Source organism: Anomalospiza imberbis, chromosome 9 (genome assembly GCF_031753505.1).
Source record: "Anomalospiza imberbis isolate Cuckoo-Finch-1a 21T00152 chromosome 9, ASM3175350v1, whole genome shotgun sequence".
In the NCBI taxonomy this organism is placed as follows: domain Eukaryota; kingdom Metazoa; phylum Chordata; class Aves; order Passeriformes; family Viduidae; genus Anomalospiza; species Anomalospiza imberbis.
Window position 1 is genome coordinate 7,997,150 of NC_089689.1, and position 27,899 is coordinate 8,025,048.

General features: G+C 39.4%; 3 protein-coding genes and 1 long non-coding RNA gene across 13 annotated transcripts in view; 1 reads left to right on the forward strand and 3 right to left on the reverse strand.

The window, feature by feature from the left end:
* Window positions 1-250, reverse strand: part of RC3H1 (ring finger and CCCH-type domains 1) — a 62,582-nt gene extending 62,332 nt beyond the window's left edge. The window contains exon 1 of the mRNA XM_068199535.1: window positions 166-250. The gene's annotated coding sequence lies outside the window, so the exon portion shown is untranslated. The remainder of the gene's footprint in view (window positions 1-165) is intronic.
* The window catches only part of LOC137479226 (beta-1,3-galactosyltransferase 2), a 149,874-nt gene that overhangs the window by 33,452 nt on the left and 88,523 nt on the right, over window positions 1-27,899 (reverse strand). The window lies entirely within an intron of this gene.
* Window positions 19-20,504, forward strand: LOC137479230 (uncharacterized). 9 transcript variants are annotated; one of them, XR_011002066.1, is made up of 7 exons: window positions 19-217; window positions 356-611; window positions 1,740-1,835; window positions 3,617-4,443; window positions 4,558-4,716; window positions 7,836-7,957; window positions 18,649-20,504. It is a non-coding gene; the product is annotated as an uncharacterized lncRNA (long non-coding RNA). The 9 variants fall into 9 exon arrangements; XR_011002061.1 differs by having other exon boundaries at window positions 7,836-9,240; window positions 18,649-20,500; XR_011002062.1 differs by lacking the exon at window positions 18,649-20,504 and adding an exon at window positions 9,079-10,373.
* On the reverse strand, window positions 8,947-25,459 carry UCHL5 (ubiquitin C-terminal hydrolase L5). 2 transcript variants are annotated; one of them, XM_068199558.1, is made up of 11 exons: window positions 25,080-25,459; window positions 23,663-23,726; window positions 21,503-21,608; window positions 14,164-14,289; window positions 14,019-14,080; window positions 13,811-13,941; window positions 12,387-12,450; window positions 11,217-11,319; window positions 10,681-10,794; window positions 10,409-10,507; window positions 8,947-9,074 (listed from the first exon to the last, which is right to left on the reverse strand). In XM_068199558.1, the coding sequence occupies exons 1-11, from the start codon at window positions 25,159-25,161 to the stop codon at window positions 9,030-9,032; spliced, it is 996 nt and encodes a 331-aa protein (XP_068055659.1). In that variant the 5' UTR covers window positions 25,162-25,459; the 3' UTR covers window positions 8,947-9,029. The 2 variants fall into 2 exon arrangements, with proteins under 2 accessions (XP_068055659.1, XP_068055660.1); XM_068199559.1 differs by lacking the exons at window positions 23,663-23,726; window positions 25,080-25,459 and adding an exon at window positions 18,143-18,226 and having other exon boundaries at window positions 21,503-21,598.

The following is a 27,899-nucleotide window of genomic DNA, read 5'->3' on the forward strand; positions in this document are numbered from 1 at the left end:
CCCTCTCTCCCTCCCTCCCTCTCTCCGCACCACCCGCCCCTTCCTGCGCCCGCCTTCCCCCGCAACCGGGACGCGACCGGACGGGACGGGGAGAAACAGCCGAGTCACGGCCTGGAGCCCGTGAGGGCAGGGCGGGGGAAGAATCGCCCGTCTCGGGCAGGGTACCTCGCGCTCCGTCAGGGACGGCCTCCAGTGTCAGATGCCTTCCTCCTTTCAGGTGGGGTCTTCCCCCCCTCCGTCATAGCCGGCTCGGGGGTGGAGGTCGAGGCTTTTCACACGCGGAGTGGTTCCTGGGGAGCGCTCTGTCTTTTGGGAGCTTGCTGAGGGCCCCCGCCCGCCATTTTCTCTCCCTCAGGAACCTCTGTTGGCAAACCCTACGGTTGCCTCATGCCATCACACCTTATTGCTTCAAGCCGGTTATTTTTCTTAGTTCAGGGAAAAATAACACAAATTAAGCTCCCTCTTACGTGGGCGTGCAGGGCAAAGCTTTCGGGGTTTTGCCCGCCAGTCTCAAGTGAAGGCGTAGAGATGGACTCGGTGCTGGAGAAGGTCCACCGTAGCTTTGTGTGCTGCAGGACACAAATCATCCTTAGCTTTAACCAATACTACAGGTAAGATGTTTGGGGACCCTCCAGGCTTTCCTATATCACCGTCAGAACTAGTTGGGATACAGAAGAAATTTTAAAACGCAATTATAGAATGTCTTGCAGTCACTTATCTTGCAGCATTTTCTAAGCACGTGCTGACTGACAGTTTTAAATTGTTACAAGAGCTAATTATTTAGCAGCAGGATATTTCAAGATAACATCCACTTGATGCCTGTTTATGAGAACATGAATGTGGTGTAAAATACTAAGTAAAGCTGTATTTAAAGACCAAAAATGGTATTCAATGGTCCCGTTTTATTGCCCATCTGTTTTATCACATCTATGCCCAGCTAGAGGCTCTGTGGGATCAATCCTGCTGTGATGCTGTGCAGGGATTCACTGCTTTTCTATTTTCCTTTAATAACACTGTGAGGAACACCCAGTGTATTATTGTCAGTTCAACATCTGAAGTGCAGCATTGCATGACCTGGAAATAAAATATAAATAGGATATCGTCAAGTCAGAAGTAGCCATGCCCAGGGCCAGGGACTTGAGAGACCAGGCCTGCAAAAGAAAGCTGGGTTGTGACATGCAGATGGAAGACAGAAATTCCTACAAACAGAGAAAAACTATATAGGGCAAGGTTGCTCTTTAGCTTCTATTTCTGACTCTTGTACTGACCATAGACAGATTTTCATTAACTTTACAAAAAATGTCATGCTAGTAGCTAAAAGTGTTATTTCTATCTGTTTTACTAAAGAAATAATCTCTATTATTTAGGCTTTTCCACCAAAACAACCTTAATATTTATCAAGGACCAGTGTTTAAAGACAATAGTATTAAGAAAAGCCATTAATTTCTGAAAACAGATTTTTCTAGCCACAGTCACAGAACACAGAAGATTAGGATATTTACAAAGAGCACCTTTGACTTAGCAAGAGCTTTACTATGAGCTAGAAAATAAGTGTAAATTGGAAATGTCCAAGGCCAGACTAGACAGGGCTTCGAGCAACCTGGTCTAGTGGAAGTTGCCCCTGCCTGCGGCAGGGTTTCGAACAAGATGAGCTTTTTTTCGAACAAGATGACTGTTTCCAACCAGTCTGATATTCTGTACCACAGAAACTTTCCAATCAACAACTGCTATCTTTGCAGACGCCTCTTTAAATGTTACAGTAGAAACATGAACCTTGTTGGAGTTGTCAATGTCCTGAGTAGGAGCAGAAGATGGCATTAGGAATAGCTAAAGTGGTAGGTGATCTTTGCAACCTTGGTTTAATGTCACAGAAGCTAGAAATGGTCAGGGCCTGAATCCTTTTGCTTCCCAGTTTCTAGCAAATGATTGTACAGTGTTCTGATGTTCTGTTCAGTCTGGGTTTTAATATTCCAGTCTGGGGACTTCTACCACTTCGTCTTTTGGTTCCTGTATTGTGGAAAGGTTTCATTTTTCATGTAGTTTATGTTCTCCCTCAACATTTAATTGCATTACCAGTAGGAACATGCTAACAACAATTTTCAGTGCCATGGCATAGGTTACCACAGTAATACATGATTGAAATTTTAAAAAGTGGGATATGAATTCACCTATTGTTCTTATTATGTAACACAGCACAGATGAGCACTTTAATTCTCAAACCCCACTTTAGACTTCATCAGAGTCAGGCTTTTCTAATGTTTATTCTTCATTATGTTTTCTGAAAGTTCAGAAATTTGTAGATGAGCTTGTTCTCTTTTTGGGATCTGATCCCAGTAGATAACTTAGATTATTTTTAGTGTCTGCTTTCCCCAGTTATGCAGCATTTCTTCCTGCATGATACACTGCTTTTCACCTTTGAAACAAAATGTTATTTGTCTTTAGAATTACTGTTTTCAAATATCATTTCAGCTTATCATTCAATCAGCTATAATTCATCTCCACTTGTTTACATTGTTCTTTCCTTTATGTTCTTAAAAACTCACAGGAATGAGTTTTTATTCTACCGCATGTAGTCTCAATTTGAAATTCCTTTATCTCTTTTTTCCCATCCAAAATGGGATAATGTGTAGGCATGGTTCTAAGATCTGACATTTGTGGCCACACTAGTAATGTTCTTCAAATTATATATTAAAAATGACTTCCCATTTTAGCCTCTGTGACTGAGAGAAATACCTAAAATACCAGTGTAACTGTCAAATGGTATCATCTCACCATTCAATTTTTATATTACTCCTTCCATATAAAACTGCTCTAGAACTGTGGTACCAGGATAGCTGTCTTTAAAAAAAGAAATGTGTATTTTTTTAAATGTCTTGGCAGTGTTTCAGTTTGCTATTTTAGTTAGCAGTGTGACTTGTAAAGCTGGTAATAAAGGAAAAATTCTCATTTTGAAACCTGTGATATCAGAATGGAAGGCAAGAATGAAATACTTCTCCAGGTGGCTGCAAGCACGTCCTTGTTATTTCACACAGTGAAGATTCTTGTACATAAACCACAGATTATAAAAAAGAAAATCCTTAGCACGTGATGCTTGACCATCATGTTAAAAAAATTGACTATCACATTAACACAACTTAAATTCTTGCACTTTTATAAAATTCTACTGACAAAAGCAGAAGACTGTATCCAACATAATCATTGAAAAACAATCTGATGTTCATTAAAGAGCATGCTGAATGTCATCCAAGCCCATGGGATACAGATGCCACTATTGGAGCTAGTTTATATGCTTATTTTAAATAATAAAACAATGTTAGCAACATACAGCCTTACACTGTGGACATGCTCAGTATCTCCAACACAACACACAAGGTATTGATATCCCATGTATAAAAGAAGCCTAGAGGATCTAAAGGAATGTGAAATCCATGTGTGTAAAATGAGTGTTCCTCCTTGAAAGTTTCTCTCCCAAGCATTCACAAATTCACAATTCACAATAAATAATACTATATAACCCACCACATCAGATTTGTTTAAATTGTTTTTGCAGTTCTTTGATGCTGTTCATAATAAATTTGTAGAATATCAGTACAATTACTAATGTTTGTGTTTCCAGCCTACTTGGAATGCAAAGGTCTACATAAATATACCCTCTGACTGCAGCTGCTGTGGAAAAAGAAGAAATTATAAGGAAGGTAAGAAACTTTGTTTTGATCATTTCTCATTAGAGGTTTTACTTCCTTAAGCATCCCATCTCATCATCCTCCTTGTCCCACTGGTGTTGTGGGATGCAGAATACTGATTCAGGAGTACGTGCCCCAGATTCTCCTCCTTATTGCCTTTTTTGCTTACATGTCATGGCCTGCTTTGCTCCAATCCCAGACCTTCCAGTGTCATTCAGCACATTTCCTCTCTTTTTGGGATAAAAATTTTGAAGCAACAGAAAGTACAAGAATTTGCAGCAGAGCCAGTACCACACCACATCTTTGTCACTCCAGTGCCCTCTGCTGAAGTAACCATCTCCTTGGCTTCTGGGTCCCCCTGGGCAGGGGCAGGAGCCTCTGCCAAGTGCCATATGCTGCCACCTCTTTATCTTGCACTTTACTTCCTTGCTATATTTCCTTTTCTGTTCTGTCTCAACAAAAAAGCAGAAGTATGACCCCTTATTTCCTTTCCTTGCTTCAGTGGTACTTTGGTTGAAAATTGTTCTTTTCCTTCATAGCATTGCTGCACCACATTTTACAGCAGCCTCTTAATGGGCTTAGGAAGGTAACGTATATGTTGGGATAACAGACAATTGAGACAATTATATTTTGTAAGAATTCCAGTGTGTGTGTGTGTGTGTGTATAAAGCCGAAAACCACCTAAATTAACAATGTAATTTTTGTTCCTTTCTGGCCTGTTTACTCATGTACTATAAAACTGGGAGAAAATGAGAGACAGGTAAGGCGATACAGTTAGTACCTTTGCTTAGCTGCATGTAAACCCATGGCCTTATTCTTGTTTTGCAGACTAAGCTAAATTGTAAAGGTTAGGCAACTTTTCATGTTCACATAGCAAGGAGTGGTAAGATGAGGAATGGTCTGGTCTCCTGTGAGACCTTGTGCCTCTTCCACTCTCATGCAAGTTACTGTAATTACATTATGACTAAAGTGCCATCTGAATAATTTTACCAATCAGCTTTCCCAGGGAAAGCACTCTTAGCACATGTAAAAGGTAGGACTGTCTTCCATCTCTGTAATCACATCACATTTCTGCAGTAGAAGAAAATGTGCTAATGATTTCATGGAATTATCCTTTATGTTATCCATAAAGACTCCAAGTTTGGTACTGGTTTGGTTTGAGAACACCTGATATAAGACCTGATACAAGACAGGACTGTCAATTTCCACAGGAAAATCAAAGGCCAACCTTAGCTAATCCTAACACATGAACCCTAACACGCATAAAGCATGTTTAGGTGTTTTTATATTAGTGTGGATCTCAAGGAACTGCTGCTTATTCATATCTCAGTTCTCAGAGATTTTATTTAAAAAGTATGTTGTTCAGGAAGTTGCAGAGGGACATGTTGTAAACTTCTCCGTGGCTTTTCAAAAGAGATAAGTAAACAAAAATAAATTTTATAATACACATATGTATATGTAATGTACGTATTTTTTAATATATGTAGCTGCAGCATATGCTGGAAAAACAGTTCAAACACATTATTGTCAGTGAAAACCCATCAAAATTTGTTTAGGTAGGCTGAGATTATTTTTTGGAGATCATAGCTGGATGGTAATTTCTGTTAGTCTTTTACCAGATTCTACATATCATGTCTTCTTTGTCAGGCACACATGCAAACCCTCACCTTTTTTAATAAGAATTTCCTCCTCCAATTTCAAATTTCTTTTCAGCACAGTATTCTCAGTTTCCTCTCATTACTGTACTGGTAAAAAGCTGTTACACATCATTCTAGCAGTTCAATTTCAGCAGGAAACACTGAAATTTCTGTATTATAAATGTACAGTACAGTTTGTTCCTGTTGTGTGTGTTCTTCTGGTTTTGGTAAATTTTCATCAAGAATTGCATCATTAATCCTAATACTTTAAGATTTTGTTTTAATTTGATATTTCAACCATTATTTTTTTGAACTTGCCTAAGAAGATGACAGATTTTGTAAAAAGAAGTTGCTGTCTTTCTATTGTTTATAAGAGATTTTTTTCAAGCTTTCTTGAAGGCTTTTATAATCTGACATGTCATAATGATGTTCCCTACTCTTCTTTGAGTCTAGCAGGTGAAAGAAGCAGCATTTACAAAAGAAGAAGAAGGAAAATCACTGAAGGAATTGTGTAAGTTGAGTGAAAAATATTAACACTGGAATTGGCTCTTATTACCAGACAGAAAGAGATAGTATTTGTGTTTGGTGAGTTAGCTATTTTTGATGTTATTTTTCTACATAAGCTACTGATATAATCACTAAATAAAAAACAGTGAAAAGATCAGAACATCCTGTGAGCACAGATAGAGCTTACATTTTGTATACATTTTTGAGATATTAAACTCATTTATTTTTAGCAAGTGTCATCAATATCTCAGAGATGAATCAATTCTTTTTATATGCTCATTGAGGCACATGGAACGCACAAGTCTTAGCCTGTTAACAAATGCCAGCTATTTTGAGAAGCACACTTTCTCTTCTGCTAGGGAAACTTCTTGTTCTTGTACATAAGGCCACAGTATCTCCAGTCTGTTTCTCCCCAATGCTTCTGTGGCTTTGCTAGGCAGACGTGTTACCTGCATGAAGAATGAGAGCCATAAAATAACTCACCTTCCTTCTGAAGTCCTCAGTCTTTACAACTTGAACATACCTGGACTTCAGCAATTCGATATCAGAAGGTTGTTTATGTGGAAGTTTATTACAGACTTTCCCAGGCAGGTGTTTTTCTTATCATTGTTTCCATTAACATAGTGCTCTGGGATAAGAAAAAAGGAAAGAAAAGGAGTGTCCTGTATTTTCATACACAAACCCCACCTTCTCCTTGGACTTCCTTCCACAGGGAGCACATAGGCATGTATGCACTTATTTACATAATTAATCGACAAGATAAAACTGTTTCTATCCTACACTGATGAGTCAAACACTGAACAGCAGTTGAGGGCAAACACGGTCATTCGCTGATCTCTCAGGTGTAGCTGCTAAACTCTCAAGGTTTGGGAGGCAGAGGCTGAAACCAGCTGTACTGGATTTGTATGGCCTGTTTTTTGGTAGCATGGGGGGCTATAGGGGTGGCTTCTGTGAGAAACTGCTAGAAGCTTCCTCTGTGTCTGGCAAAACAAATCCCTGGTGGCTCCAAAGATGGAGATGATGCTGGCCAAGGCTGGGCCAATTAGAAATGGTGGCAATGCTTCTGTGATAGCAGATTTAAGAATAAAGAAAAGGAAGTTGTGCAGTTGTAATTGTGGCCAGATAAAAGCAAGGTGAAAATATGTGAGAGGGACAGCAGACATCAAGGGGCAGTGAAGAACAACAGGCAGGAGGCGTTTCAGGAGCTGGAACTGAGATTCCTCTGCAGCCTGTGGAGAAGACCATGGTGAGGCAGCTGTGCTCCTGCAGCTCATGGAGGACCACGGGGCTGCAGCATTTCACCCACAGGCCATGGAGGAGCCCCATGCCAGAGTAGGGGGATGCCTAAGAGGAGACCGTGACCCTCTGGGAAGCTTAGCAATCACTGAAAACATCAGTGTGTTACCAGTAGTTTTCTCCTGCTCCATCCAAAACACAGCACTGCACCAGTGACCATGGAGAAAATGAACTGTATCCCAGCCTAGCCACGATCACCTTCATGTCCAGCTCTGCATTCATGTGATGCTGTTCTAATATACAAATAACCGCCTTTAAAGCCAAGACACACATTATAAAAAAATGGTTCTACAAATTTGGCAAAAAAACTAAAAAATATGCCACAAGTTTGATCAGAAAAACATTCATAATACAACAGAAAACACTAATTTTGAAATGTTCTACTTCTGCATTAAACAGCCTTTTTAAAAAACTAAGCATTTTTCATTTATACATTGTATTAACAAATTTTGTTAAAATTTGATCTTTACATCCCTTCTTTTTTTGTCCGTCCACAAATCCAGAAAGGTTGCTTGCAATATAAGTTTCCTAATTTCTGAAACAATTGCTACTAAAATTTGTTGATAATTGCAAAAATAATCATCTGCTTCAGCAAAATTCCTTTTCCTTTTGTGCCCAAGCACACCAGTAAAAGGAGAATGAAATTACTAAATGTACAAAACACAGATATGGATTCTCAGTTTTTTTTTTTAAACAGAGCTTACCTTTCCAGCCACAGCAATGACTCGAGGAGATCCTTAGAGCAGTGAAGAGCACAGTCTATGTTTTACTTCTTCAGCCAACATTTTATCCTGTTTATATAAATATATATGCAATATATACGAAGCACCACAGGTAACAGAATGTTTCATATCTTTTTCTTTTCTTCCTGTTTCTTATCTGAGTCTTTTAGGAAGAAACTGGAAGTTTCTAAACACACACATGTACACTGACAGTGAATAATTCAAACAGTATGTATTGTTGCAATGGTCTGTTACTATGCATACCAAAACAATCTGTCCACAGCTCACATGCTGCCTGCAGACACCCAGTGAACTCCATTCCCCAGCTATTTCCTTTGGTCCATGGGACACAGCTCAAGCATCTTCCACAGCAATGTTGTCATCAACAATAATCCTCCCTACACCTTTTTCCTTATATTACTTCTCAAAGTAATATAAAACTTCAAAGCAGTGCTTTAAAGACTTAAACTGAACATACTCCAGAAGAGGAATACCTTATATCCAAGAATATTAATGTGCCTTCTTTCTACCTCAAATTTAGAATGCATATACTCAAGTCACAAGGCTGATGACCTCCATATCCTAATCATCTTATCCCATAATAAAATACCACAGAAAAAAGTTTGCCAAAATAAAAATGGGAATATTTATTATCTTTTCTACTAAAGCAATGCAGTTCTTTTGAGATTATACATTGGTCTTTGCAAACATTTCTACAGCTAAATTCATATTTTTCCATTTTGTAAAAAAAATAGACACATACTTCATAAAAACAAAGATACAGGCTATGTCAATGAACAACTGGAAAGGATTGTAACTGTTAGTAGGGATGAGCAAAGAAAGCTCATGCTTATACTTAAACCTCGGGCATTTGTATCATTATCATGTTCAAGTGGGACAAAATGGGGACATTTTGCTTGCACATTTCTGGGTCCACTTCCCAAGCTTTCAGACAGACTGTTAAATACTGAATATGACCAGGAGAACCTAAACATTGCTCAGCAGTACTACATGCACAAGATGCAGGGGAAGGAAGAGTCGGACCCATGCAAACAGTACAAGACAAACCATTACAACCTGCAAACGTGCACTGGACAAGAATTGAAGTTTATGAAAAGCTTTATTTGTTGTCATGAAAATAGTATGAGAAGGAAGTAACTTGTAGGTGTTTTGCAAAGTCATCTTCATTTGGCCTCCTGAGCTTTCTTGGCATTCTGTTTTTCTTTCGCCTAGGAAACAAGGGGATATGATGTCAAGCTTTGACAAGATGAAGATCATTCTGGAGCTTTGAATGACTACCCATTACATTTCTGAATATTAAAAATATGCTGGAAAAAGAAAGAATTTAAATGTAAATTTGGACCCTTCAGAAGCATCCTACTACTATTTTACTAGGTTATCGTAAAAAGCCTTTTAAGAATAAATACAGGTTTAAATAAATTATGCAAAAGAAACTGAGATTAAGTAACTTCTGTAGGGCAAAAGCACTATTTTAAAAACATAATTTCAACCTTCATTTTTCATACCTCCATACCAATTTCATTTAACATAGAAAAACCTCTTCCTAATGGAAACATTTTACGTCACAAGAAAACACCACATTCAGACGTATAGATAATCAAAACTGAACTCTGAAACAAACCAAGATCTTAATGGTTTAAATCTTTCAAATAAGTAGAAAAAACCCCCACAAAAGTTCCTGTCAAAATATTTGCAGACAGATTCTCATAACTTATATCAATCAGAAATAGTTCATACTGGTAAGGAACTGGCACTTTCTTCCTTATGAGTTTACTTAAACAGATCGGGCAAGAAGAGGGGACAACTCAGAAGCAATACCGGCCAACAACTTTCTGTCAAAACAGTACTTAACTCTGAATCAGGCTGCTGCTTTTTACCACTTATTGAAGTGAACAGAACAGCATCTAATTCAGAGACTTAGAATTAAGATCTGTTACCACCAACTCACTGGTAATTTACTTGTGAAAGCAGCTTGACAGGTGTTATCAATGACTTCTGTTAACATGAAACTGGATTAAAACTCCACAAGTAACTCTCTTAAAAACTACAAGCCTGAAAATGTACCTTCCTAAATAAATCCAGCTAAAGAATGTAGCCATTAAATAACACACAGATCTTTTTTCATTATACTAATTCAGAGATCCTTTGTCAGCGAGTATAAAATCAGGGATCCTGCCTCTGGCACTCAAGCATGAGTGCACGCCAGCACGGAGCTGAGTACAATTCAAGTACTTCACCAGTTTAATAACCTTGCCAAAGTACCAGACACGCCTATTTATTAAAGTTTTACTACAAACCTTAGCAGTAAATCAATGTTAATGGCTAGATAGCTTAGAAAGGGGGAAACCCAAGCCAGTAAATGAGCACAGGAGCAGGGAAAAGGGAGGGACTGAATTCCCAGCACTGTGCCACAGCTGCCACAGGACTGCAGGGAGCTGTCCCTGGCCAAAGAACTTGGAAAAATAAATGACATGGGCTCATTTATTTAAAAGAGAAGGTATGAAGAATTATAGTAATATACTATCAGCTAGGAAATACTCACTTTTTCTACTAATGGTATTAACTGCTGGTGCTCTGCTAGAGTCTTTAGCAATTCCATGATGAAAGGCAGGTAGTTATGTTTTCTTCTAATATTTTCAATCTAAATAAAATTAAAAGCATTAACAGAATTATTATATAGCTGACCTATCTTCAAGTCCCCATTCAGTTCCTTCAGATTAATTGCAAAGCTCCCATACATATATATATATATAAAAGCTAGCTTCATCTTACAACTGTTCCAATTATTTAATCAGAAAAACAAAGACTACATACCTTATATCTTTTTAATTTTTGGTTCTCTTCTTCAATTAACATCTGGTATTTTGCAACTTCTGATTGTATAGAACTTAACATATTACTACTTTGATCTGTATCCATAGGCTCCTCCTTCCACAAAACAAAAATTTAAATGGATGATGTTACTCCCTTTTTAAATTTTACTTTTTGTAAAAGTAAGTTTTGTCTCAAAGGTATTTCTATCACAGAAAGATTCAGTTTTGTTTACCATTATAGGAACATACCAGGAATTTCTCCAGTTAGTCACAAGCAGGTACTGGGAAAAAGAAACCAGTTCCAGCATCACAGCAAATGATCCAGAAAGTCAAAATTACACGGTCAACACTGTGCTGAGTGCTCAGCTCAGAGCTGCAGCACTGAGTGCATCCACACTGTGCTGGACAGATCTCTAGCAATCACTCCCTGTGTTTTTTGCTGCTGCTCCATTGGGAGCAAGGAAGGGAAGTGAACAGTAAAGCCAACACACAGAACTAGCAGGGAACTACTTTAGCAATTTAAATCCCATGGCCTACCTCTGCCAGTTGCCGCTGTAGCTCTGCAATCCTCTGCTCATATATCATCTTTCTGTCAGACACAATAGCCATCAGGTTAAACCTTATCTCACCTTCACTGTATCTAAATGAGGAACAGAAAAACAAAACAACAAAGACAATCCGCTTTCAAAATTAGTTACCAACATGACAACTCAAAAGCCCCCTCCTTGATTTCATTCATGGAAACAAAATTTTAAATGAGTCTATTAAATTAAGTTGTGCTACAGATCCAATCTTGTTACAAAATAAAATCAGACCACAAATTAACTCTATCCAATTGGTAACTCCTAATTACCTTCTCTCCCCAAAATTTACTGTTCCTGTGGTCACAAAAGAAATACTGAAACTGTCCAAAAAATAAAAGAAAACACGACAACAGAACTTACAGAAGATGCTTCACACAATAGTTTCTACTTTCTCATTACTATTACATGTTAGAAAATATTGGAGACTTCTCCACACAGTGTGAGAAGTACATTCAACAATTAGACTAGCAGGCCTTTTGGAGGTTAAATTCTCCAAAACCAACTTTGTTTACCAAAAAAAAAAAAAAAAAAAAAAAAAAAAAAGTCCTCAAGCAAAAACTTAGAATTGTTTTCTAAAAAAGACATAAAATCAACTTTATTTTAACAAATTTGGGATTGCAGTTTGGAAACAGAGTTAAGAAGTAGCAAAGTTCCATAGTACGTTTTTCTAGCTTAAATTTCTGAGACAAGCCACTCCTAAAAAAATCTTCAGATCTCTAAATACCAGCAGTATGGACAGAATGGCTATCTAATAATTTTAAGTGCATTGGCAAATGTTATTCATGGTCATGACACTCTTAGCTTTCACTCACAAAGATCCACAGCTGTGTAACAGATAACAATCTTCTTTTCCAGAGCACTCGTAGGATCTCTCTTCACTACACAGACACCTACTTGGGTTAATTATGCAGCAGCACAGTGTATTTGAGATTTATCTATCATCACATTTGCCTCATGGTGGGCAACAGGTTCTCAAGTCACACAGTGATATGCATAAAGAAATGATGCATATGTGTCATTGCTTAGAAATTTGGTGGGAATCCTTTAAGTGAAGGAAGGTAAGACTATGGAATTTTTAAGCATAGGTAAGGTGCTATATTTTAAAGGCATCACGACCATTTACTTTTGTATGCGCTTCTCTATGACGGGCCGCACGGCACTTATCCAGTCATCCTGATGGCATGCACCTGGGAAAAACACAGGAAAAAATTCATCATCTTTGCAACAAATTCAGCAGAGGAAAACATTCAGTAGCATGGCAAAATTTATTTCAAAGTCAACTCATATAATCCAGGCTTATCCAACTCCAGCAACTTCAGAGTATGTAACAGGTTTTTCCTTAGCTATTGCAATCTGAAATTACTCAGGTGGTTTTTCAGGAAGTGGAAGATATTTTATTAATAACAACAGTTAGATAATGCAGTGACCAAAGCAATGGAACAAAGCTACATTTTAAGAGCGTAATCACCTAACATTTGTTTCGCTGATAACAAGAAATAATGGGGTAGGGGAAAGTATGTTACATAAGATTTTTATGACACAAGGGAAATTAGTTGGTATGACAACATTAAAGTAGACAGCAAAGGAAAACACTATGGACAGGTACAGCTGTTTAATATTAACTCTTGATTTTTTCTGGGTGGATGTAATATCATGTTAAAAAGTCAGGCAGAAAGAAAAACCATAAAAGGATATATGATAGAGAACTTGATTTCAAGATATATGACAGGATACCCACAGGTGATTTCCTAAGTTGAAAATGTCTCTTTTGCAATTTCAAGACCTTAAAGTAAATTTAGAGACTCATGATCTTGTGACCACACAAATGATGTCACTGGTAGGTCTGAAGACTGTACAGTATCTCTAGACAGGCTAAAGACAAGATTAGCAGCAAGCCATTGCTCAGCCTAAACATAAATAAAATTGTCAACAAATCTGGGAAAACTCTGGGAATGAAGTGTGGAACATGTTGGTGACAATGTATCAGACTCTAAAGTACAGACACATGATAGGCAGCGCAGAGATTTCAAGACTCAACAGGGCACACACATCTCAAGAAAGATTAAAGAGTAACAGAGACAAAACAGAAGCCTGTCTTACAGAGAACAAAGCTATTTTCTTTTAAACCATTGGGGAAACACTTGCTATCTAAGAAGAAAGAGGGCAGTGTGTAAACACAAGCCACATAATGGAAAAAAAGTGTCTGGAGTCAGCTGTATATATTCTCCCTTTATGTAAACTTCTGTATTGCAACAAAACTATCAAGGTTTTGGAAGGGATTGCAAGACCTGATCACTTGATTACTAAATGAAAAGAGAGAGCATCAGAGACGTGGAGGAAGCAGGGAGAAATTGTATTTTCAGACCAACAAAACTAAAACAATATAAATGACTGCAAGGAAGTACAAGCCTACAGCACATTCAGAAAACTTTTAAGATATTCTTCATTTTAATAAATAATTTGCTTTGAGCCTGTAACATATGACTAATTTGTTGCAAAAAGCCATTGTTAAAAAAAAGGATGTTCAGCAAAAATGTAAAATGTTACCTAAATCAATTGGTCCTTCCCTTAAGCCATCTAGTTCATATAGCCTCCCATTAACAGGAACATAGCTTACAAAGTGAAAGGCATCTTCTTCCTTTGCTGAAGACTTTGAATCAAACTCAAACATCTGTTGTCTGCAAAGAAAATTTTAAAACCTCTGAGATTAAAAAGGATTTGCTCAAATTTTGGCCAGATTTAAAACATATGTTACCTGGCAAAACTGTTGTGAACTTGTCGAATCACTTCTGAGTTGCTCAGTGCCAAACCTTTCATCTGAAAGAAGTAAGAAAACACCTGTAAACCACCACAGCTGTAACACTGTGACACACAAAAGGCAGAAAACAGTGGTCACTCACTGCAGCATCAAAGCTTTGGGAAAATTCTTTAAATTCTGACAAGGTCTCTCCTAGATGAATGTCTTGATGAGCACAGTTTAACAGCACACTTACTATGGCTTGAGTTGCACAGGCATTATTTATGACCTAGAAAAAAGCATGGAGAATTTGGTGAGCACTGGTGGTATAAGTTCACTCCAAACTGTGTTTGCTTTTGTTACACACACACACTTTCTGTGCTGATTCACATTAGAGATGCACTCTAACACAGACTGGAATTGCTGCCTGGGTAGCTACAGAAAAGCCCTTGCTATAATAAAATCAGCTCTGCATGGCTGTCATACACCATTCACTGATAAAACTCATATTTCACAGCTGACCTCAGAAACTGTCATTCCACTGCCTTACCATCTCTCTAAAGTGATTAATGAAAGGCATAGAAGAAAGGCAAAAATCCTTGGATCCCTGTGGAAAAACACAGTAATATTCAAAGCAAGCTGCCCAAATTTTATCATCTCTGGCCTTAAAAAAAAGTCAACTCTCCCAAGAAAAGTCCTGCAAATAATCAGATCTCCTACTAGGAGTAAGAGGTCAAAAAATTTAATTTGAAGCAATAAAGCACATTATAGAACTTAATTTTTTAAAAAGGTTTTATTGGACAAAAAAATTCAAGTATTTTAGAGATAAACTAAACAAAGTGTTCCAAGATGTAGATATTGCTTAAATGATGGTTAGCTGAATAATACATTTGTCCAATATAACTATCCTTTTCAAGCTAAAGTTACTAGTTTGACACTGTTACATTTCAGTGCTAAGTATTCCACTTTTAGAAATATAAACAACCCCCTTCATATTAAAGCCATGTCTTTAATGCTGTTTACTAATAACCAAACTAAAACAGTGTATTTAAAGAAAGAAGCTGCAAAGATTATTAAATATAATCTGAGATTTACCTAAATGCACTGTAATCACATATTATGAGGCCATAATACAAGACTTTATATTAGCAGTTTTTTCTCAGAAAGCTATAGGTTAGGAAAGAGTAATGTATCATTAGTCTTTGAGACTATTCTGCAATTGAAAATGCTACTTAAACCTTAAAATTTCCAGAGAGGATGTGAATTTTGTACAAAAAATGAAAATTAGTTCAGGGCTATGAATGTGAAACCACTTCCAACAAGAAAAGAGGAAAAAAAAAAAAAAAAGAAAACCCAAGCAACCCGCTTTATAACCAAGGCCTGTCCTAACAAAAGAAAGCCTAGTATGTTAATACTAACAGCCATATCATAAATTTATTTTCTATACTTCAGGGAGTTCTCAGTTCAGATTATGCATATGTGCAGATGATAAATAATACAGCACTTTTTAATTTAAGAAAAATACAATCTAGTTGACTTAAACAGTAACTAAGAGAGTCAACTGCACATACAGAACAGATTACAGCAGCCAAAACTGAAATGAAACCAACTGCAGGTACAGAAGCTAAGGGCTAGAATACACAGATGCAAAATAAAGGACATACAAGGAAAATCCATCAAGGGCAGTGAAATAATGAACCAGCAGCAGAGAAAGTCCAACCCCCAGACCAGCAGAATGGCATACTTTGAATTACACTGTAACATAGGAAAAAGAACTAAAGACTCTCTGAGATACAACTAAAGAATGTTATCAGAGACAGTGGTCAAGTAGTGCTAGGACGAAAGCAGGGAAGTCTCAAGAGGGTCAGAGCGGATGAAGCTGATGCAGCGTAATTAAGCTGATAGAGAAGCAAGAGAAGGCAAGGGCATCTGTGCTGACACTGTTAGAACAGTGCTGTTACAGGGAAGGCAGGGTCACTACAGCAAACTCTACTTGCAAATGATAATTAATACACGGCATTACAGGAGGGACAGGACTAAATGACAACTAGTTTTGCTGAAAAATCAAGATGGAACAATCAGTTGCTCTCTTGACACACAACTCAATAATGGCTTCAACACAAGGAAAGGAAATTTACTGAGATTTTGTGCCTAGAGGCAAGATCAACACTGAAACTGCTGAATAACAGGATACAGAAGCTTGAACAAAAAAATCAGAGGAAAAGTTAGACTTTGCAAAGAATGAATGGGCTCATCAAATATTGGCCTTTAAGCATATTTTGTATTCCAACTACAGTAGGAGACAAGTCTGATGAGGTGTATTAGGAGCAAGCTAAACAAAGTGTGACTGCTAGAAAACAATGTGCAAAAGATGTGGATCTGAGGGCAATGGCCTCCAGCTGTTGAAATGAAAATACATTATTGAAATACATTCTAGCACTTCAGCCAAGTGAGAAGCAGGAGTTCAGGAAAAGGCAGCAACAACAATCCTGTGGCAGAGGAATAGAAGGAAATGCAGGTGATGTGCATAAAAATCCAGCGTGCTCCTGGATGCAGACGACACAGGAGAACAAGATGGAACAAGGGAATCTCTAGCTAGTGGTGGCTCACAGGTAGGGTGAGGAGTGCAGGTGATGTGACTGCAGGACCAAATGCAGGCTAACTGTGGGATTTACTTGTCACACAGACACAGTGCAATTCATGCACACAGCCAGTCCAGCACTGCTCCACGCACACCCTAGAGAATCCTTCAGCATACCATCTCTAATTCCCAGTGTATCTCTTACTTAGGGTGCCTCAGCATTTGCAGGAAACATTCTTTGCATTTAGGTAACATAATAATAAATGCAGGTTGTTCCCAAAAGATTTTTATTTGGACTTGAGGTTTAAGAGGATTTTCTGTATTTGTCCAGAAATACCAACACTTGCCTGGATATTTCTGTCCAGAAAGTCTTGGTGAGGTATTAGATTGATCAATATGCAAGACCCCAACTTAAAGCAGACACCCACAGTTAAAAGATTTTGTAGGCAAAAGTTCAAGGTGTATTTAACAGTATTTCAAAGAAAACTGTAACATACATACACATCAATGTATCAAGAGAAGATTGACCTATCCCTAAGTGAAGCTCAGCTTAAACCAAGGAACTACTTGATTAGGCTGCTCTAATTAAGATGCATTACTTCCTAAGCATGCACCTTTCCCTAGGGATCAAATCCAACCTTCTGGATCAACTTTAGGCAGAAGCACTTTAAATTCTTGACTCACATCTTCTACTTGATGGATTATGTATTTTGCTTTTCAAAAAAGCTGTGGACAAGCATGTGCTGCAATTGGTAATGTAAGCAGCAAATCCCTGGGCTTCACTTACTAAACATCCCAACTTTACATAACAGTTGATTTTACAGAGCTCAACATGAAAAATTCAGCATTAGCACGAAGTTCCACAATTTATTGTTGTTTAGAAACCCAATATAATTTTTTTCCATTTAACTTTTGTTGGAGTAAAGATATAATCTTTCTACAGCTATATTCTGTTACTGAAAATCTCTTTCTGATTTGTTTCATGTCTTGAAGTTGTACTCCTTGTAAGTTACCTGTTATCCCAAACTTAGACCAGATATCTGTGTTAAAGCTATCTTAATGTTACCAAATCTGAAAGGGTCATTTGAGTTTGAAATCAATTAAGTACTGGAAATGTAAAAAAAAAAAAATACACATGCTTCCATTAGTGCCATAAACATAACCAGAGACCAATGTTTTGTTATTAGCAGTATCATCTATAAGATACTCCTTCTGAAGGTATTCCCAATTGATGAAGTTGATGTTCTGTCATGACAATACAAAATAAAATAAATACATGACATCTAAGAAAGGATACCAACAGTTCCATACTAAAAGCTGAAGAATTTATTAAAAACAGTAGTTTCAGGTCTGCAACAATGGCATTCTTTTTTGTCCAGAGACACTTCTGCAGTGCTCAGCACAGAACACAGCTCCTTCAAAGAGTGTGGCAGGGAGCTGAATACATGGAGCAGCTGTAATCAGGTATCCATTGTGTGTGAAAACAACACCAAGGGCCCACTGAAGCAACACAGAAATCAGGAAATTCTGAGTTAAGGCTGAAACTGTATCCTTAACTCACCTCATTGTGCCTATGTATCCTAGTTCAAAGGCTATGTAAGATCATCCAGAGTTCTGTGGCCTCAACTAGAGGACCAAATCATACCTAGGCATAATAGGGAGGCCAAATTTAACATGAGTGCACATAAAAGTGACCATTAAAAAACACCCCTTTAATATGCATGCACACAAGACAAGACTTCAAAATTCAACCCCCCAACACAATCGTGATTTAACTTGGAACAAGATCTAGTCGCCATTTGGAATTCAACTACAACATCACTACGGAAGTGGAAATGAGGAAAATGTGAGCATGCACAAGCTTCTTACCAAAATTGTGTTTCCTAGGGCAATTGTAAAGATGTTTTACTAGACAGCTTGAGAGCTGTAGTCTTTTACCTCTAAATAAAGTTCCCCACAAAAAAAAAATTAAGATTGAACACATAATAAATTTAAACAGAAACAAAGTTTATCTCCTCTACTCAACTCTTGTTGTATATTAACAGTAGCCTTGCCTTGCTCACACAGGATTCAGGAAGACACTTGAAAACATGCCTGCAGTAAAACCAATTGTACCAAAAGTCTTTAGATGGGAACACTTAAAAGCAGAAAATGTGTGAGAAAGGAAAGAGAGGCAAAGATGTGTTGAGATTTTTCAGGCTCCAGTGTCATAACAGTTTTGAAGATATAGATCAACAGATCAATAACCTTATATGTAATAAAAATTGTCCTAACCAATCTATTTGTTCTGGGATTCCAGCCTACAAATGAACCTAGTGTAATTTTACAGCATCACTTTTGTAATGAAGAAAAAGGTTTTCTGGAAAGACCCTCAAAGCGAGCATAAAATTTGCCTTAAAACATATGGAGGAAATAAAAAATACACAGTTGCACAATGGCAGGGAGGACTTGCTCTTTCACAATACAAATATTCAATACTAATGCTCATCTTGCTTTGTGTTCCTGGGTGACTCAGAAGGATTCAGACTGGTTCTGAGAAATGCAGTAACTTCAGCACTACCACAAAGAACCCCCTGTTCTCTCACTTACCTGTTAACCAGTTTTGTCCTGTACAGACTCGCTGAACAGACCCATCTCACAGTACAGCAGAGACCAGCCCAGATGCTCTGCACAGAGAACTGCTGGGGGATGAGCTTCACTGGCTCACAGAAGTTCACTGCACCCTGCTCTCGTCAGTAGCAAATCATAAGATCACACACTTGCTCAAGAAAACACTAAGTCCTCCAAACATAGCTTGTCAAGTCAGATCTCTAACTCAGGCTAACTTTCTTCAGTATGAAAGTAACCGGAGCTGAACTGGTTTTATTCCTCCAAAATATCCAAAGCAGTTTCTTTCTGTTGACTTTTAATAATAATTTCTCTGTACCTATTTCTACTTGTTCAGTCACAATAGCTCAGTCCAGGCAAAACTGAACTGATATGAAACACAAGCATACATACGTCTTCGAGGAATGTTTTAATTTTGCAAAGTCACTGCACTTGACTGACAGATAACACTAAAAAATGAAAAATATACTAATTCTAAACTTTTTGCAACTGACTTTTGAAGCATCTATTCCACGCCATCAAGTGGCATAGCCAGGCAGTACTATTGTAAGAGTCAACATTTCTAGAAATTGCTTTCCATGCTAAAATTAAGAGTCACTTCAGCACTCCTATTTAAAGGCAGCAGGTAAAGTAAAGGGACAATGAAAAAGGAGGTTTCAGCTTAAGAGCACATTAAAATATGAGTGTTTAAAAGAAAACTATAAAATAAAGAAGACTTTTCATTGTTATCCTTTAATTTTGTGCTTGTTAGCCTTTAATTTTGTGTTTGTTATCAAATCTAACATTATCCAAATTTTGTGATGTACATTCTGCAATCTCATCTTAAAGCTCAAGAAAGCTCCTCTTAGCTATTGCCTTTAAACACAGTGTCAAGCTTCAAAAAAGGGAAGGGGGTGGAAAAGGCAAAAGAAGTGGAGCAAGCAGACAAACGCTTTGAAACTTTTTAGCATTCACAAGAACAGCAATTCTAGGACAACCTCAGCTACTCACAGGAAACAAGATGAAATCCCTTGAGCGAAGGAAGATTTACCTTCACTCTCAAATAAAAAAACAACATCCTCCAAAAAAAATCCCTCTCTAGATTCCAATCAGAGTAATTTCCTCCCACCATGTAAGTACCTTTTGAAAGTTACATCGAGGATTTTCTGTGAGTTCTTTGCCTCATGGCTGTTCTTTAGCTACAGCCCATGGCTACTAACAGTATGTTTGCTTAGGTATAAATCACAACCTAAACCGGTGTCTGTGAGAGCTATCAAACTATAAAGACAATTAGCAAACTGCTGCTGATCACTACAGCAGGGGAAGAATGAAGAGAATCAGCATAAAAAAGCTGACCCACAACAGCATAAAACAGGAAGGCAATTATAAAGGAACCAAACTGAAGTGCAGGTACAGAGTGGCCAGGATGGCTATTTGCATTGTTTTCCATATTTCTATAGTTTTAACTGGAAGCTTGGGGAGATTTTTTCATATCCTAAAATTTACATTCAAAGCACTTTCTGCATTTGTGATGGGAAATAAGAAAAAACCCCAAATAAAAAAAAGGCCCCAAAACCCCCACCCTAAACACCCCAACAACTAGACTATGTAATAAGTCTTCACAGAAATCCTAATAATTTGCCCCTTGATATCAATGTTTTGTAATTAACACCCATATTAAATACTCCTACTTTCATTCTTATCACTTTCCCTTGATTTTCTTGCTTGCAAACAACACACACAGCAGTCTGTTAACTAAGACAAAATTTCAATACTACTCTGCATTTAATAAAACACAATGGATTACATCAGCCTAACCAGTTTTCCTGTTATTTCTAATTTAAATTCTGCTTTTTCATTTGAATACTTAAAACTTCCATGCCAAAATGGTTTGCAAACCCTTAAAGGAAAGCATTATCCAACATATACTGCCCCAGCTTGAGAGTATTTGAGAAAAATAAGAAATAAAAACAGGACCAAAATAAACTTCTTCCAACAAGTTGTTGAAAGTGGTTTCAAAAGAAGTAAATTGCTCATTCTGCTGGGAACATTTACCAAGTCACTTCTACTGCACAGAAGACTGAGTTACTTTATGGGTGAGGGCTGACAAATATGTAAGAGCTTTTTTCTTCCATAGCTGCAATTTTTGTCTGACTTGACAGATCAAACTGATTTGCTTTGTCAATACACAGCTCCTACTCTCAGAATTTGTTGAAGCTATTTTACCTTGCAAAACACTGATTTCTGTGTATGTATTAACAAAAAAATAGCTTTTTTTTGGTATTAAAAGCTATGTGTCATGATATATCTAAAACAATTACTGAATTTCTCATACCTGCTTAGCAAAAAATATTGTATCCAGTCTGGAATCCTGGACAACAGAACCCGCTGGCTCCTCTCCAGGCTGCCACTTGAAGAGAAAAATCAGCCCATGTACTGGCCTGAAAAATAAAATTTATAGGAAAAAGGTCACCAGTAATGATGAAAAATATTAAATTAATGTTTTCTGTAGTTTAGCTGTATGCTGCTACAGTAATTCTGTTAATTCTTTCTAAATATCAGGAACTTGCACTGCAATTTTCAGATGTGCTCTTCTAATTAGGCAGAAGACAATTCAGGCTTCTTTAAGTGCTAAACAATCCCAATCTGAATTAGCATTTAGCCACTAATTTTCAAAAGTCACGACCAGTTTTCCTGGTTACTGCAACTTTTATAGTTGCAGAACTCTCATTTGAATTGGTTAGTGATAAACAGCTATCAAAGCATTTGTCAGTTATGTACGAGAGCAGGAACAAAAGTTTTGGTAATCTTTCTGGACACAGATGCAATACCCAAAGAGGAGCTCTCCCAAAACTTCATGCTTTGAGTTATCTCACCAACAAGTAAGAAAAACCCAGTTGTCTCTTCTAGTAAAAAACGTATCTTGGTTTCAGACTGCATGTCTTGAATAGTAAACAGCTTTTACTATACATTGCACTGTATTTAGTATTCCCAGAACACAAAAATTTATCAGTAAAGATAATAGGTCTTAAAAAAATCTTCAGTTACAGTAAGACAAAAACTTATTCATCAACTTAAATCTAAGGTCATCACCAAAAAGAGGCCACAAATGTTTTCTCTACAAAAGACAAACATACACCCATACTGCATAAGAAACTTTTCCTAAGCTCTGACCAGAAATCTGAGATACATTTTTTCAAATTCTCTCAGTGGACCTGTGTCACAGCACATGTCATAGTTGAGATGGCCACGGCACACAGAGTATCATCATACAGCTTCAGAACGCTTCAACCCATACACAGCAACACCATTCCACAGCAAGCCTCTGCCCTTCTTGTTCTTCAGCCCAGCCTTTTATCCCCTCATGTTCACACGTTGCACCTGTGTGCCCTCTGTTCCCTTTGGTGGTTGCTGGGTGCACCTGGGCACTCCATGGCTCATTGCTGTCAGTGCTGCTCACCTGCTTCTCACAGCTGCGCCCACTGGGGATGAGGCTGGGCTGCAGCCCCGCTCCCAGTCACCACAAACTCTGTGCCTACAGACCTGCTGTTTAGAAAACAAAGATGCTTCTATATTCTTTGACTCCCAGTGTTTATACATTGTGTCAAATATTGCAGGTGTAAATGGGAAGGGAGGATGGAAGCTGGCCATCTCTCAGGACTAGAAAGACACACATCGCTCAGGATATGCAAAGCTAGCACTTAATGAACAAATGTTCTGATGGAGTAGACAGCAAATAAACCAATTCATAGGCCACATTTCTGCCATTCAGGTGTTGCTTGTCAAATATCTTCGGTCAAGAATTCTAAAAGTACACCCTCTGTACCAATTCCTGCATCTTTTGAAAGATTAATCCAACAAGTATGGATATTTGCACAAGATACAAGAGTACGGTCCAGGTTAAAAGATATTTTCCTCTCAAAATCCTGTATGTAAACATGGATAACATGTTTACACATGGACAAAACATTAGAAGAATTAATGTTGCTTAATGAGGGCAAAATTGTTCCACCAGTCATTATCAGTTATAAAAAGTCTATTTGCCTTCACATTCACATGGAAGTGGCTCTGCAGGAAAAATGAGCTACAAAGGTATCTAAGTACCAGAAAATAATTTGAGACAAGAGGCAACATCATGGGATGTAAGGAAGGAGGGAGATAAAGCAAGGAACAGAAATTCGCCCAAGAATTTGTTAAGATCTGTAAGGCCAGCTAATAGAAAAATCATTAGAAATCTACTTCCACATTCTAGCTACTATCAGCATTTCTTTCAAAACCTGATTAAGCTAGATTAAGTACCAAAGCATTCATAAAAAGCAATTTAACTGCCAGCTATTCCATTAAATCAAAATCCTACTGAACTTCTGTAGAAACTGAAGGAGAAAACACAAACACAAACTGCCCCAAACAAAAGATCCACCAAACATACACCTGACTTTAGTACACATTCTTTCAGGGACTTCAGACAAACACAATCAAAAAACATGTGCCTTACTTCAATTTTTCAAAATTCTCTGGCTCCAAACTCCATATTTCTTCAACTTGTGCTCCTCTACAGCCTGAAATAAGGAAAATATACAGGTTTCTTCAACTAACTCATTTAAAAAGGGACGCAGCCAGTAAAGACAGACTTATGAAAGAAAACACAAGACATTATGTAATATTTACAACTACTATATCCAGGCTATGGAAAACTATCTGTGGGATTTAACAGAGCTTGATTAACAAAACCCAAACAAGACAGGCAGAGAGAAATTATTTCTGGAATTTCTGAACCTGTGTATGGTGATAATGTCTTTACAACAGAGTTGCATTTAAAAAAGAAGCAGAGGAGCTTAAATATTTCTGATCACTTCATGTCCTTTGCTTAACTGAAAACAATATTATATATATATATATAAAGGCATTGTATATATATAAAATATAAAGGCATTGTCAGCAAGCCCAAAGCAGAACTTTAACCATCTGTCTCCAGACAAAGACCTATGGTAGTAGACCAAAAATGCTGTACACTCAAGCAAGACGTTTACTTAATACAGAGCCCAAAATGGTTAGTATGTGGAAGTTTCATTTATTAGCTAAATAAAAATGTAAAATAACTATGTCTGCACTTTGGACTTCGTTTCTGAGAAAAAGACACGACGAACTATGAATCAATGAAACGTGGAGTAAAATCATTTTGGTTCTTTGGCTGAGAATTACCTAGCTTTTGTAATAACCACAGTTTTACAGTTTCACCAAAGATTTTAAACGCAATTCAACATAAAATTTAACATTCTGGAAGGCCAGGCTACTTGCAGGCTACCCAGCCACGGCCAAGCCCCACAGCTCAGCCCTTTCTCCAAAGGTCCTCACTCCTGGCGCTCTGTAACCCGAACACTTTCCCAGGCAAGCTTAAATGGGATATTTGGAGGAATTTTTTCAAAGGGCTGATGAGACATTAGACTAGGCTGCCCAGGGAAGTGATGGAGTCACCACCCTGGAAGTGTTTGAGGGAAGACTGGACAGGCACTCAGCGCCACGGTCTGGCTGACAAGGTGGTGCTGGGTCACAGCTTGGACTCCATGATCTGAGAGCCCTTTTCCAACCTAAAGGCCGCTGTGACTCTACGCGGCACGTTCCTGCCAGCCGTCCCGCAGCAGAGCAGCGGGTGCCGGGCCGAAGGCCGGGCCGGGCCGCCCAGGCCGGACTCCCCGCTGCCCGGGGCCGGGCCGGGCCGGGCCGGGCCAGCGGCGCGGACATCACGGAAGCCGCGCTCGCCGCCGGCAGTGCGTCCCAGCGCCCTCCCGGCCCCACAGGCACCGGGCCCCCCATCCCCTCCCCAGCCGGCAGGGACAGCGGGCTCGCACCCAGCGGTGCGGGAACAGCCCCGCGGAGACCCCACCACCTGCCCGGCCCCGCTCGACCCTCACCGAAGCCCTTGATGAGCTCGGTGAAGACGCCCGGGTCGCTCTCCATGAGGCACCACTCGCCGGCGCTGCTACCCCCGGACATGGCGGCACTGCCGCCGCTCAGGCTGCGAGGCCGAGCCGCGCCGCTCCCTTCCCGGCAGGACCCGCGCCGGGCAGCGCCATGGAGAGGCGGGGCGGCCGCAGGAAGCGGCGCGCGGGACTGGATCCGGGGCAGCCGCGGGCGCCGGCGGCACCGCCCCGGCCGCGGGAGGGCCGCTCCGCGCCGCGAGGATGCGCTCCGGGGCGCCTGGGGGGCGCACGGCGGCTGCGGGGCCCTCGGGCGGCGCGGCGGGGAGCGGGGCCGGCCCCGACCGTGGTTCCATCCGGGCACCGCGCGGGGGGCGCGGCCCCATCCGGGTCCCGGCGATGCTGTCGGGGCGCGGCGGGCGGGGCTGGAGCGGGAGACGCGGATCTCTGGCGGCCGGAGCGGGACGGCCCTGCCCGCCCCCCGCGCGCCCGGAGCGGCCCGGCCGCCGCTCGGTGTCCCCGGTGCCTCCCCTGCCCATCGCCCCGCGGCCCCCGGGGCTGCGGCATCGCCCGGCCCCGCCCGGGCCGCGGCCTCGCAGGCAAGTGGCGCTTCCCGGGCTGCAGGGGGAGCGGGGTCCCTGGGCCGGCCCCGGGGACGCGTGGGGAATGCGGAGAGGTCAGGGGAGCAGCTCCGGCGAGCACCGCGGCGTGAGGGGCCCGCGGGGCGTTCCCGGGCCGATCTGTGGCGTTCGCTCTCCCCCGTCACGCGTGTTTGTCGTCTTTATGGAGACTGACAGCTGCGATCGCAGCTCTCCGGCTATCCGCTTTAGGTGCTTCTATCCCCTAATTCTGTGCTACGTCAGCTAAGCTGCCTGTGCCCCCCCAGTCAGTACTTGTTTGTTTTTTTTTTTTAAGCAGACAGGCTCTTGCAAATTCTGCAGTAGGAATGCGTGGGCTGGTATGTGGTTCGTATAATGGGATATTGCTGTGCTGCTGTCCTCCACCGCTCCAGTGGTGGTTTGGGAAGTGTTCTCCTGGCATCCCAGTTGACACAGAGGTGCTTATTTTCTGAGGTATGAGAATTATGTTGTCAGAGCTGTAGCACAAGCCTGTTTTGTTACAACCGTAGCTCAGTGTGATGGTGTGGTCTCTGCTCAGTTAACTAGAAGACATTCCTTACAGTCTTCAGGTTAGTGCTTATACAGAATATAGAGGGCAGAGAAGTGGAATGCAGTTCCCCATCGATTTAAGTATACATGGTTTTGAAGTATTCAAAGGCAACTTGAAATGTTGTCTTTAAAACATTAATGCTTTTTTTGTCATAAAAGATCTGACCTTTTCAACGTTTTAATTCCATGGGATTTCACTACAAAGTTTGATTAGTTGTTAGCATAGCAGTTAAACTTAAGAACTTAAATTCGAATCTGTAGTTCTGTTAAAGCTTTATAATTTATGTGAGGTTTTTTTATCCATCCATGAAACTTGTCAGATATTTTATTTTTTAGGAAAGCTAGGGCAAATTGGAAAAGTCATCGAAATAAATGAATGTCAACTTAAAGGCTGTGGTACAGCAACTTAAAAATCTTGACTTACTAGTAGATGTGTAACTGGTGTGTAGACTGTTTCAGAGCAGTCAAAGTGTTATTTTACTTATAAATTTATATGGGGGTTGAAATATGGTGAGTTTTCTCTTTCATTAATAATAGTGAACAGCCATGGAGTTTAGTTTAGTAATTTTTGTTATAAAACTCCTGGTCTGGGACTTCTAAGAATTGCTGTTTGCATTCCCCTAGTTCAGAAATTGAAAGTGCTTGTGGAGCCAGAATATTGTTGATAAATCCTCCACAGGTGTTTTAAATTCAAATTTTCTGCTGCAGCTCAGCAGTTGAGGAGTAGGTTTATAGCAGAGCATATGTTAAGTGAGGATTTGCATTTATCCACCTGTTAGGGTGAAAGATGTCTCTGTTGTACAGGTGTTAAATGAAAAAATAAGCTTGAGGTCTGGGCAGAGGAGAGGGATGGGTCCAAGGGAGGGAATAGCTCTGGGAACTTGTGAGGCTGGGATGTAACACAAGCTTAGAAATGGCCAAAATGACTTGAGCAGCTCAACTGTGAGTAAGTGCTTTTCCAGTAGCTGCTGGTGAAGTGTAAATCTGATGCTTTTGCTATGACTGTTTAGTAGTGAGATTGGTGGTTTGCATCAGTTGTTGTTGATTTCAAAAGTAATTTTTAAAATACAGATTTATTTTGAAGAATTTACAATTTGTGTTAGTTATCGGAAATTGTAACACAATCTGGCTTTGTAGCTTATAGTATATTCCTAAGGAAGCAAATAAAGGAGCTAAGTGTCAGAAAAAATATTTGCAACTGTCTTTTCTATTACGGGTTTGTATCAGAAGCATATGGATGCAGGTATACGCTTCTTTCCAATGTTGTGAGTCCATGAATAGCTTGGTCCATACTAAAGTGAGCATAAAAAATATTCATTGTTAATATCCATAAGAGTTTGCCCTCTGCAAATATCCTCTACAGTTTTTCCTCTATGAAAGCTACAGCAAGAAATCATTCTCAGTGTTCTATATACATGGAGATCTTCTTGTCCATGGGTGATCCTTTATGCTTCCCATTCTTATTTTTCCTTCAATATAATGGTGATTCTCAATATCTTTCATGTACCTTTTTTTTTCTGATAACTAAATGGATGCTTACTGTGATTTCAGGATTTTTTGTTTGGGTTTACTGTGTTTATTATGAAACATTATTGACTGTGTAATGACATAAGCTAATTGAACTGTATTGAGATAAAATGTATTT

What these genes read in the sequence shown, in the direction of transcription:
- UCHL5 (XM_068199558.1), bottom strand. Translation starts at nt 25,161, where the DNA reads ATGTCCGGGGGTAGCAGCGCCGGCGAGTGGTGCCTCATGGAGAGCGAC. An exon ending in CGAGCTCATCAAGGGCTTCG is followed by an intron (nt 23,727 to 25,079) that starts GTGAGGGTCGAG and finishes TCCTTATTTCAG; the next exon opens with GCTGTAGAGGAGCACAAGTT. An exon ending in GGAAGGACCAATTGATTTAG is followed by an intron (nt 12,451 to 13,810) that starts GTAACATTTTAC and finishes TGTTTTTCCCAG; the next exon opens with GTGCATGCCATCAGGATGAC.